Genomic DNA, 13,209 nt, shown 5'->3' with positions numbered 1-13,209 from the left:
ATTCTTTTTATGAATTCTCTGACCTCTTGTTAATTTATCAAATACACAGCAAGAACTTAATTACTTTAATCAATCCACAAACCAATTACAACACAACACAAGTAAACCAAAACTTAAACAAGCATCCAACCAATCAACAACTTAAAGTAATCAATCACAAAATATAATCTGCAGCACTTTAGCAATTTTCTGCTCAAGATTGTAGCCCTATGAATATATATAAGCCCTGTGCTTAATTGATTTGATTTCTCAATATGATGCTCAATATGAAATCCAACACTCTTTCCAAGAATTTAGACTTTAAATAAACTTTCAGTTAATAAGTCTTGGGTGTTAACCAATCAACGTACTCCCTTAAGGTTTCTGCATTTTGTATTGATCAACTAACGTACTTCCTTTCGGTTTCCGCAAATCCCAAAATTAAATTAATCTTTAGTTTATTTAGTATCCAATACACGTAGTGTTTATGATTAAAAATTAAAACACAACCACACAGTTAATATTTGCTAGAAATTAAAGAGAGTAAGGAAAGAGAGTGACACCACATTTTTATGAGGTTCGGCTTATCCCCAACCTACGTCCTCACCTTTGGCCAATGCCACCAAAGGATTCCACTATGTCGTTCCTTTCCAAGAGGAACAAACCTTTTACAAGCGATACCCCACACTTAGTCATTCCTTAAGTAGGCTAGAGCAATGCCTCTCCAAGTGATACCCCACACTCAGTCACTCCTTCAATAGGTTAGAGCAATGCCTCTCCAAGTGATACCCCACACTCAGTCAACAATCCAACAACCTGGAATCGTCAAGAAACAAGAAACAATATCTGCGTACAATAATACTCTCACAAAGAGAAGATTAGTACAACTATAAGTACAAAATATACTTCAATATAAATTTCAATATAAAGAAATTGAAGCTCATTTTAAACCTATCACTGATATAACTTTTCTTTGATTGAAAAATTCAAACTTTAAAGCTCAATTTCGGTGTGAGAAGATCCGCAAGAACTTAGTTAAGAGATCAGCAAGAAGTGAGCAAGATAGCCTTTGAAAATTGAGAGCACTTAAAAGAGTTTGTAGTTGCTGAAAATATTTCTTGGTTATAAAAATATTTGCCTTGGGGGTTATATATAGAGTTTAAAAAGTTAATTCCTTGTTCCCCAAGTTTACTTGGAGTGTTGATCAAGTTTGCACAAAGTTTGGAGCCCAAGAGAACAAATTTTGAAACTTTTTCATTAGTAATTTTAAAAATACTTTTGAATGGCAGTCGCTTGTCTCGTTGTGTTAGGCGCCTGTCTCAGTTAAATTTGAAAGTCAGAACATTGGCAGTCGCCTGTCACCTTTCTGTTTGCAAGTTTTAAAAACATAAAAAGAGTCAGTCGCTTGGGGTTATTTGTTCAGGCGCCTGATGATTTCAAAACACTTGTTTTTTAAGATTTTGATTTTAAAAACTCTTTTCTCTTGAGACTTACATAATTTTTAAGTTTGGAAATTATATTTCAAGGTCTTTTTTAAAAAATGGTTTTTAGGATTTTAATTTTTCCTAAAGAGCTTCAATGATTTTATATTAAATTTTACTTGAAGTACTTACATAAGACTTCCTTAAGACTTTTGACATTCTAAGCACTTAAGTTTTCATACTTTGTTCTTTCTTTGGCTCCATCTTGTCTTCAAGCTTTTAGCAAGTTCTCTTTCATGCTCTCATGATCTTCAAGTTTTATTAGACTTTAGCAAGTTCTCATTCATGCTCTCATGATCTTCAAGCTTTAATAAATCATCTTTGAATTCATGCCTTTTAAGCATTATTTGATCTTCTTTCTTTGAAGTATAAGCTTTCATTGATCCTTGTGAGCTTTTGACTTTGTAGTCATATATTTGAGTTTTAAAATATCATTACTTAACCAAATATGTTAAGTTTATCTTATTTGTTATCATCAAAACAAGGTTTTAAGCCTTGTAAGGCCAACACTTATATACAATACCAGAATTTTACAGTAACCAAAATACACATATATATCCCAAAAAGAACCATAAATACCCTGGGGTCATACCCCCAAAAATCCATCCTGATTTCAACCCAACTACTTTCCATTCAGCTAGGGTAGCACTATCAGCCTCCTCTATCTCGGAGCTCGGTCCACTCGTCTATCTGGGTTTCCTATAATATTTGTATTTCTGGTGTGAGACACCTCCTAGCAAGGGAAAATCTGTACATAGTTTAACTGCATTTGACAAGTCAAGTAAAATTGTTCTGTATTAATCTAAATAAATCGTAAATCAACATAACATACTGTATCATACTAAATTTCTATGTACATATAAATCATCTACTATATCTGTATATTACTGAAATTATACCCTGCATGGAAGGCTAAATCATGAATTAACCCCACATGATTGGGTTGTGCTGCCCGATGGCTGGACTTAACCATGGCAGGCCTACCAGGTTAAGTCAAACATGACATTACTACGCACAATTGCCCACCCAACCTGGTCCGCCCATCCTACTCCCCGCAACACTTCTTGGGTCGGCACACAGTGGGTATCCTATTCTTTGCAACACTTCGAGGCTAATCGGCCTCCGACTTAACACTTTTTGAATAGTGTAGTTGTGCTGTCGACTATCACCAATCTGGTCTGCCTATCCTGCTCTTTGCAACACTTCTCGGGTCGGCACACAGGGGTTACACTGCCTGATCTGGCTAGCTAGCTATAGTAATGTGCTCATAACATACTTAATCCATCAAGGTTCTGCTACAGTATAGTATATTTCATTTATAACCGTAATAATACTATTTCATGATTCTGTGTAAAATATGTCATAATAATAATATTTTTAATATCTATTATAAATATATCTAGTCGCGGCATCTGTGCCGGCTAAATATCATAATATGCTGAAAATATAATTTCTATACTGTTTATAGTTTTTCTAAAAACTATCGTCAATTCATGCTTGTACTGTGAATTCATAAAATATTCTTACATACCATTATTTACAGTAAAATTTATACTCATGCCACACACAAGTGAGTACTACTCTGTAATATATTATCTAGCCTGGGAAAACATATTTTGCTAACAAAATAATATTAAATATGTTTTCAAAGTTTCCTCAGTTCAACATCAGCATTTCCAAAAACTATACTAATTCATATATATACCTTTTGGAATCAAATATTGTATATTCAATGATTAATTTACTGAAAATACCTGACTTAATCTAACCCCTTACCTGACTTACTGAGAGGTCTGCTAACAACCCTAAATCCACACCCAACAGCGTTTGAAGTTCAAAACCCTGAAATTCACATTTCCCCAATTCAAACACCATCAAATCTAGAATTATTATCATTAAAACATCTCCAGGCCCAAACACTCCATTAAATCAATTAAATACCAACATTTAACATCCTTACCTCGACTTTGTAGTGGTGCCTGGAATGCTTAAATTGAAAATCTGCTCTGATTAAACCGCTAAGGATAGCTCCTAGGATCCTGTGGTAATTTTTTATCATCAATTTGGGCTATAATTGGAGCGAAATCGTAGAGAGAAGGGAGAGGATGCCGTAGGGTTCCGAGAGAGAGAGAGAGAGAGAGAGAGATTTGTTTGTTTAAAACAAATGAAGCTCGCAGCCCCCTTTAAAATCAGCACTGTAGACAAAATCAGCGACAATTTCTGCACCCCTCACAAAACCGTCGACGGTTTTTCTGGTCTCCCACCAAATTGTCGACGGTTTGGTCTATACCAAACCAAAAACCTTCTTTTCTTTTACTTTCTCATTAATTCAATTTTCCAAGTCTCTAATACTAGGATTGATAGGTTTATGTCTACCATTGAATGGGAAGATACTTCTCAGACCCTTACTCAAGAAGTACTCCCTAGAGTGATTTTTGATCATTTCCTTTTGAATCTAATCCTATTAAGTGGGGCCCTACTTCCTTTAGATTTGAAACATGTGGTTGACCCATCTAGAATTTTGGAGCTTGGTTAGGAATTGGTGGGGTGAGTGCACTATGGAAGGTTGGGAAGGTTTTTTGTTTTATGCAAAGATTGAGATATGTGAAAGAGAAGTTTAAAAACTAGAATGAGGAGACTTTTGGTGATGTTCGGTCTAGAAAAAATAATATTCTTGAGGAACTGGAGTTGGTTGATAGATTGGCTGAGGGACCTCTTTCTGAGGACATTGTGGTAGACGAGTCCAATTATCTAATGAGTTTGAACAAGTTGTTTTTAAAGATGAGATGAGTTGGAGACAGAAATTTGGAATGTATTGGATCAGGAATGGGGATTGTAATTTCTAGGTTTTTTCATTGGGTGGCAACTAGTAGGAGAAGAAGGAACTTTTTGAAAAACTTGAGAATGATAGGGGAGAGGTTATTAGGGATCATAACCACATTTTTGGCCTGATTACTAGATTTTATAAGAATCTCTTTTTAGAGAAGGATGAGGGTAGAGTTATGATTGAGGGGTTGGATTAGTGTCTTATATCAACTAATAAATCTACTTGGCTAAAGAGAGCTTTTGAGGAAAAGGAGATTAAAGGCTCGATCTTTCAAGTGGATAAAGAAAAGGTTGTTGGGTCAGATAGTTTTACTATGGCTTTCTTTCAAGATAGTTGGAAAACCTTGAAGGGAGACTGCCTCAAAGTTTTCTTTTAATTCTTTCACAATGGAGTGGTGGGGAGAAGTTTGAATTCCACTTTTATTACCTTGGTCCCCAAAAAAAGATGATGTGGTTAAATTCAAGGACTTTAGACCTATTAGCTTGGTAACTAGTGTCTATAAGACTTTGACTGAGGTGTTATCTAATAGGTTGCCTACTGTTCTGGTGGACACTATCACTCTTAGAAAAAGTGCTTTTATAGGTAACAGACAAATCCTAAATGCTGCCTTGATAGCTAATGAGGTGGTTGAAGATGTTTTTCACAAGAATAAGAAGTGTCTTGTGTTGAAATTGGATTTTGAGAAAGCTTATGATAGGGTGAGTTGGAGCTTCTTGGACAAGATTGTGGCTAGAAAAGGTTTCGGCCTGAGGTGGAAGAAATGGATTAAACGGTGTCTATCTTTTGTGGTTTTTTTGTCTTAGTAAATTGTGAGGCCAAGTCTTGGTTTTGTGCGTCTAGGGGTCTAAAACAGGGAGATCCTATTTCTCCCATTCTCTTTACTATTGTAGTTGATGTCTTGAGTAGGATGATTGAGAGAGGGATAGATAGAAGGATTAAGGTAGGTTATGGGAATTGCATCATTCCTCATCTTCAGTTCATAGATGATACTATTTTCTTAGAATCCTTGTGAGATTAGCGAGGAGACTTGAGAAATTAATGAGGGATTTCTTATGGTCTAGGGAAAAGAGAGGGTAGTAGAGATCATCTTGTAGGCTGGAAGACTGTTTATAGGCCTAAAGGGAGGGTGGCTTGGGTCTTGGTAACTTAGTGTCCAAAACATCTCTTTGGTGTGAAATGGTTATGACACTTTCCTTTAGAACCTTATTCTCTTTGGCATAAGGTAGTTCCCAGTAAATTTGGGATGCTACAAAATAGGTGGGATGCTAAAGTGGGAATTAACATTACTTATTTAACTCCGCCCCTTCCCCGGACCCCGCATACGTGGGAGCTTTGTGCACCGGGCTGCCCTTTTTTTTTTTATTCAAGTCCTTGGAAGTTCGTATCTCATATATACGATTATTTCATTCCTAAAGTGCATTATACAATGGGAAACTGGGAGTGTATACGCTTTTGGGAGGTTTATTGGATGGGCAAGATGCCTTTGGCTAGTACTTTCCCTCGTCTTTTTCGTTTACCAAATCTTCATGACACCTCAACTTATTTTCTTTTTTACAAGAAAATGTGCATTCTTGGAACTTCCATTTTGAAAGAAATCTAAATGAGAGAAATTAATGAGATGATTTCTTTTGACCAAGTTGCTTGATTTTTTTCATGTTCATTTAGGGAACGTTAGTAGGGTTTGGAGTTTAGATCCTTCTGGGGAGTTCTCTTGTGAATCTTTTTTAACCTACTTGACTTGTGATTCTACTGTGGATCCTTTTGCTTTGTATCCTTTGATTTGGAAAGCTAAAGTTCCCTAAAAAATAAAAGCTTTCATTTGGACTGAGATACTTCAATGAATTAATGCCGATCATTTGCTGCAGAATAGAAGACCTAATAAGGCACTGTCCTCTGACATTTGTGTCCTTTGCATGAGGAGTGAAGAGACTTGTGCACGTCTCTTTCTTCATTGCCCTTTTAGAGTTTCACGTTGGTTATTTGGAATAATTTATTTAGTATATTTGGTTAAAATTAGGTCTGTCCATACACTTTGAAGACCTTTCATACCATAATTTTTAGGGGTTTTGGCAAAGGAAATGATAGGAAAGCTCTATGGCGTTGCACCGTCATGGCTATTCTTTGATGTGTTTGGTTGGAAAGGAACACTAGAATATTTAATGGTGTGGCTACTACTAACAATTTTCTTTGGAGTAGAGTGGTATGTCTTGCCTTGCTGTGGGTGTCAGCAAATGATTTTTTTCACCATGTTTCTCTGGAAGACTTGCAGCAGAATTGGTTGGCCCTGTTACGTTGAGTTTAGTTCTCTGTTTGGGTTGCATTCTTTGTAACTAGTTTTGATTGATGTATCGAGAGAATTTCTTATTCCCTGTATTTTCTTTTTTACTTTTCCTTTTTCTAATTTTATAATGTACATTCTTCTCTCTTTTAATACTATTTTTTGTTTGTAAAAAAAAAAAAGAAAAAAAAAACACATATAGCAGCAACAATCTCTTGACAACTCTGTTTTTTTTTTGTCTGAAATTTCTCTCTCCTTGTTTTATTAACTTTTGCAGTAAAACAATTCTTTTGATAGAATGCATGCTTGCCCTTAAAATGTTTCACCATGCAGTTTGACTCTTGGGACCACAAATAAGTCACTAGGTGCTTTAAAAGATAAAACATGCCCTTGTGAAATTTAAAGCTATAGGAAGCATTGCCTTCAAAGCCAGAATTTTAGGAGATCTCACATAAAATGTTGTGATATTATTCATTTGTCATAAGATCTCATACAAAAAATGTTGTGATATTATTGATTTTGCAGTGGATACATGGCTCCTGAATATGCAATGCATGGCTATTTAACTGACAAAGCTGATGTGTATAGTTTTGGAATTGTAGCCTTGGAAATTGTCAGTGGGAGAAGGAACACTAGTTACAGGGCCAACGAGAATTGCTTTGATCTACTTGATTGGGTAACTTACGCCACCTATTTTCTTTTAGGGCCTAGGAGAATTGCTTTCATCTACTTGTCAAATGTGTATGGTTTTTGTACCTGATTGGGTGACTCAATATAATTTTATATTGCATTTCTTCTAGTTCATACAAATCCAAATCCAAGACTTGAATTTCAAGTTCCCAAACACAAGGATAGCATGCATGGAACATGTTGAATTTTATGCTTTTTTTTTTTGTTGAAGTAAAAAGCCTTGTATTTGTTATTATTTAATATTTTTTAAATGTAATCTATATTGCAAAATTATAAAAATAAGGATAAAAGACACTGACGTTCTTGAGGTTTAGCAAAAAGACGTGGACATCTCCTCAGGTTTCATTTATATTTGACAAAAAGATGAGCTGCGGAAGGGGTATGAGTGTCCTAAAATTTAAATGTTGGGGGATGCTTGTGGTGTTTTGAAACCTTAGGGGATGTATGTGTGTTTTGCCCAAGCCATAGAGGAGGTGTATGGGATTTTTAAAATTTTAGAGAGGTATATATATATTTTTGTCAAATCTTAGAGGAGGTTAAGTGTCTTTTACCTTAAAAAATGATGGATATAAACAACAAAACATATTCACATTTCATAATTCATAGCATACTCACATGAATATGTAAATATTTTGGTATGGATCAAAACTAGAGACTACCTGCCTTCAAATATAAGTTTAAGCCCAATCTTTTAAGCAATGAAAGGGATGCGTCACAAATATAATTTCTAACCTGTAGTAGAAAAAACTTTTTGAAATATGATTTTCTCTTGCTCGTAACAAATGGTTCATTTATGTTAGTTTACTTTAATCTTAATTTTTGTTTCATTCCTGACTATTTGATAGCAAACATGATGGACATACTTCAGAAATTTCATTTTCAAGTTTGAAAAGCTCCAGTTTTTTGAGAATACAAAACTAGTGTAGAGAATAAGTTTTAAGCAATTCACAGCTAACCTGGTGGCTAAAGGCTTGTTGTGTATTGTAATTGCTGTTACAATATTGTAGCAGGCAATAGGGGATGTTATGGATGTGCATCCGGACACTTCGAGATTTTGTCCTGTAATGTTGTTATTAGGCGTCAATACCTAATGGCTGGTATTTTAAAACCATGCTTAGTACCAAAGTCAGTGCTAGGCAAAACTGGACTCGTCAGTCAAACAAAAAATTTGACCTGGAGATTATTCTGCAGAAATTGCTGTCTTGTTTGTATATAGCACAGGGAATTAATGGTAGATTTATGACAAATTAATGTTTCTTTAAAATAACATATGTTGATTTAGACTGCACTAACAAGAAGCAGGCTTACCATGCGTATCCTTTTTCTTCTCATGTTGTTAGAACACTTAATGTGCTACGATTAGGTTCATTGAACAGGACTGTTACACTTCTTACTTCAAAAGTTTGCATTTTTCTCCCAGATTTCCGAATCCATGCTTCCTATTAACCATACCAAGACACTCACATGTCTGGATTTTTTTAGCTGAAACACCTTACCACACTTCTTTGCCTTTTCTGTTTTAAGGCACTTCTGTTAAAAGAGAAGGGTGATTTAATGGAGCTGGTGGATCCAATGCTTGGCTCAGATTATAACAAAGAAGAAGTTATGACAATAATCAATGTGGGTCTCCTGTGCACTAGTGCCTCTGCAACAGCTAGGCCTAGAATGTCGTCTGTGGTGGGCATGCTTGAAGGCAGGGCAGTTGTTCCAGTTTTGGTTTCAGAATCAAATGTTTCAGATGAGGAGATGAAGCTTCAGGCCATGAAAGACTATTATCAGTTCAGTCATGAACACAAATTCAATGAAATGCAGGCACATGGTTCGTCAACTTATGGGCCATGGACAGATTATGGGACGTGCTCTGCCGATCCCTTCAGTTTGGGTTCCCATTATTTTCAGAAAGAAAACTAGAGCAAATGGTGGAAATTCAATACATCCTATCCAGGCAAGTCGTAATAGTTTTCGCTAGCTCTGGTACCCGTGCCCTACAGTTTTCAGGACTCCATGTACAAAACGAAATAAAGTATGATGGCATCCGTCATATGGATATGGTTATGGCTTGAGTTATATTTCTCCATTTGTCTTGATAAATTGTAAAATTATGACTGATTTTTTTTAAATAATAAAACTATGACAAAAATAATATTAAAAACAGTCTCTTTCTTTTATCAATTTTATAGATTTTTTTTTCTTGTTTGCCTTAAGTTTACCATTGGCAACATCTGCATTCTTGAAATTAGATTTGATGATAGATGACTCATATATGACCCATTTCTCAAGTGTCTAAAAAAGTGGTTTGGACTTTTTGTGGCATCCTAAATTTTTTATTTTTTTTTTTATTGGCCAAAAATTATAATTTGAAAAATGTTTATTGTTCCACACGGTTTGTACATGTCTTCACCGCCAGGGTGGAATTGTTCTATCATCATATACCCCTATGAAAGATGTACATAGACAACAATAGTAACTAGTGTTAAGGCCTCTTAAGTGAATATATGAATTACAGGATAGGTTCTTAGATGGTTGGAGTGATGTCAATTTTTTAAAATTAATTATATTGCTTTTCTTTATTAGTGCATTATTTGATTTAATTTGTGACTGTCTAAACTATTTTTATCTTTATAACCTTATCTTTTACAAGTGTTATGTCAAACTTGCTATGAACTACTCCATTTCTCACTTTATTGTTTCGGTTATGTTTGGATCTCAACACTTGTCACATGACAAGGAAAAGAAAGAAGAAAATAGAAGCGTGGGATTAGTCACGTAGACCGTAAAACGGACACGTGGAAACTTGGTGGATAATCTAAAAAAAAAAAAATAGGAGGAAAGGATAGTAAAGTGAGAACGTGAAAATTCCTTGTCATTTTGTTAGGCGCGGATCAAGAATTATATCTAAGCAAAGAAAATGAAAGAAATATAAGAAGAACCCCAAGGGCACACAAATTGAAAGACCAAAAAAAAAAAGGAAAATTGAGCCCCCACGGGCATGGCACGGTGGTAAAGCAGGCGGGGATAACGTGAGTATCGGAGGTTCGATTCCTAGGGTGACAAAGTCATGGTGTGTTTTGTAGCCCCTCAAGGGGTCTCATCCGCATAACGTAAAGGAGGGGCCATGGGAAGGTAATCGCTTCCCGAAAGTCAACCTAAGTGTGAATAAGCCGTGATCGTATCTGGATTAACCCGGACGGCAAACCAGGGGGAAAGGCCGCCGTCCCGTGGGTTTGGTGCCACATCGAGGGGTCTGATTGGGGCTTGTCTATGGCTGGAGTTCCCACAATAAAAAAAAAAAAGTGAAAATTGACTGTGGAGCAAAGAAGGGCAAGACAATCTAGGCTGCACACAGATGAGGGTCTAGGAGAATAATTGAGGGAATGAGATGGAGTGATCAAGAAGAAAAGGGAGGCCTTTGGCATTGCTGACAGCCTTTAGTCATGATGACTGCTTTTGCATCTTAGAGTATAATAGGTTTCAACAACCCAACCAAATAATAAAAGCTGAACATCAAAGGCCGGCAGGGTCGTTGCAGTCTTTGCCTATTCCGGTGTGGAAATGGGACCATATTTCCATGGATTTTGTGACCGGATTGCCGGTAGCACTTCAAGGACATAATGCTATTTGGGTGATCTTGGACAAATTGACAAAATTTGCTCATACCGATGAAGGTTAGCTATCATTTGAGTAGGCTAGCAGATATGTATGTGCATGAGATTGTGAGAATGCATGGAGTACCGGTGTCCATTGTGTCAGATCGAGACCCGAGGTCTACTTCTCGATTCTAGACAAGCTTGTAGGAGGCACTGGGGACGAAGCTTACTTTTAGTATAACGTTCCACTCCCAGACTGATGGACAGTCGGAGAGGATGATACAGATCTTGGAAGATATGTTGCGAGCTTGTGTGTTAGACTTTGGTGGTAGCTGGATATAGTTTATGTCACTAGTAGAGTTCGCTTATAACAACAACTTCCAGGTTAGTATTGGGATGGCACTGTTCGAAACTCTGTATGGTCGGAGGTGTCGATCTCCTTTATGTTGGGATGAGGTTAGTGAACGTAAGGTTTTAGGACCTAAACTTGTACAGCAGGCGTCTAAGAAGGTGGGTTTGATCCGGGAGAAGATTAAATCAACTCAGAGTCGACAGAAGAGCTACGCAAATGTTCATCATCGTGAGTTAGAGTTCGAAGTGGGGGTAAGGTATTTATGAGAATCGCTCTGATGAAGGGAGTTATGAGATTCGGGAAGAATGGCAAGCTGAGCCTGAGGTATGTTGGACCATTTGAGGTTCTTAAGTGAGTGGGTCCAGTAGCCTACACGATTGCACTACCCCTAGCACTCTCGAGGGTCCACGATGTGTTTCACGTGTTCATGTTGAGGAAATACGTGCTAAATCCATCACATGTTATCAGTTCTAATGAGTTGAAAATTGGGGATACTTTAGCGTATGAAGAGATACCTGTTCAGGTTCTTGACCAAAAAGTTCAAAAGCTTCGTACTAAAAAAATACCGTTGGTGAAGGTATTATGGCGAAACCACAAGGTTGAGGAAGTTTCTTAGGGAACTGGAAACGAAAATACGCTGGAAGTATCTGCAGTTGTTTTGAGTATATGTACTGTAACGCCCCAAACCCTTAAACCCGGGTCCAGTGCATTATGCCTGATAAAATCCCTGATGATCCATAATCCATAATATATGTAGTAGAAATATAACCATTATCTCCATATAACATAATATCAGAGTTTACTAATTCTAACTACCAACCATAATAAATTAATCATCCACCAGTATTCAAATATATACATGTCTCCAAAACATTATCCACTAATACTAGTATGTTTCACAACCATCCATATCTTATAAAACTTAAAACATAAATTATAAAATATAAAATATACATATCAAAATTAACATAAAAATATACCCTTTTTTCTTATATCTTCCAAAAAAATGTTATAAAATCTCGAGCTCTCAAAGCTCGATCCTGAGAAATCCTGAAAAAGATGAATTCATATTCGGGTGAGACACATCTCAGTAAGGGAAAAAACAATATATTAAAACAGTGTGTGGCCAACATGAGTTAAATAGATATCATTTTATTTCATTTGCAAATCATCATATAACATTGAAATCGTTTTCTGAACCTAAACAATCACATGCAAATATTTAATTCACGAGATTACCTGAGGATAGGGGTGATTACTCGTCCATATAAGTAGCACCCCTCTGCTCTGATACATTTAGCAACCCGAAGGTCACAATTTAAGCATACCAAAGCACTCACCTTACTCAGTAAGCACTCAAGTGTTAAACTGATCTCGTACTCACGCATTCAACAATAGTTTACCTGCAAAGACCCTAAGGATTGGGAATTCTACCTGCCCATACAAGTAGGTTCCCTCTGCCCTAGTGCGTTATGTAGCTACTACCACATCTGAAGCTACTAGTGCACTCGCCTTACTCAGCAAGCCCTCAGGCGAAAGGTACGCCTCGCCCAATTGTAACATGTTCTACGTACATACATACTTCTATTATCATAATACATCATTCTTTTCTGTCATTATACATTCATGCACATTCATTCCTGTTCATAACTTAATTTTGCATTTCATTTCACTTTAAGTGACTCTTTCCCATTTACATCATTTACCTTTGTCATTTCATTTCATTGTCATTTCATCGTCATTTCATTGCATAACATTTCATTTCATTACTTCGTACTACAGCTGGTCTTTAGCCATCATCAGTTAGTCTACGTAGAAACGTGCTAGATCTGCTAACACAACTCCTTTTAGCTGTCATCAGTTAGTTTACATAGAAATGTGCTAGATCTGTTAACATGGCTGTCTTTCAGCTGTCTTACATTTACACGGTTGCATTTAACATACACAGGCAACATTGTCCATATCATATTTTATTTTCATTACTTTATTTACTTAGCCTGCATCTCATACATTTA

General features: G+C 36.4%; 1 protein-coding gene across 6 annotated transcripts in view; it reads left to right on the top strand.

Annotated features, from left to right (window-relative positions):
• The window catches only part of LOC131150949 (probable leucine-rich repeat receptor-like serine/threonine-protein kinase At3g14840), a 110,171-nt gene extending 100,762 nt beyond the window's left edge, over positions 1–9,409 (top strand). For 3 of the 6 annotated variants that reach the window (XM_058102051.1, XM_058102059.1, XM_058102040.1), the window contains 2 exons: positions 7,091–7,241; positions 8,780–9,409. In XM_058102051.1, the coding sequence (XP_057958034.1) occupies positions 7,091–7,241; positions 8,780–9,166 (538 nt within the window). In that variant the 3' untranslated portion in view covers positions 9,167–9,409. The remainder of the gene's footprint in view (positions 1–7,090; positions 7,242–8,779) is intronic. The other 3 variants (XM_058102067.1, XM_058102087.1, XM_058102076.1) reach the window with 3 other exon arrangements.
• Positions 9,410–13,209: the final 3,800 nt, after the last annotated feature.

The sequence above is a fragment of the Malania oleifera genome, chromosome 1 (genome assembly GCF_029873635.1).
Source record: "Malania oleifera isolate guangnan ecotype guangnan chromosome 1, ASM2987363v1, whole genome shotgun sequence".
NCBI classification, from domain to species: Eukaryota; Viridiplantae; Streptophyta; class Magnoliopsida; order Santalales; family Ximeniaceae; genus Malania; species Malania oleifera.
Note: the sequence above shows the minus strand (reverse complement) of the source record. Positions and strands in the feature narration are given on the sequence as shown.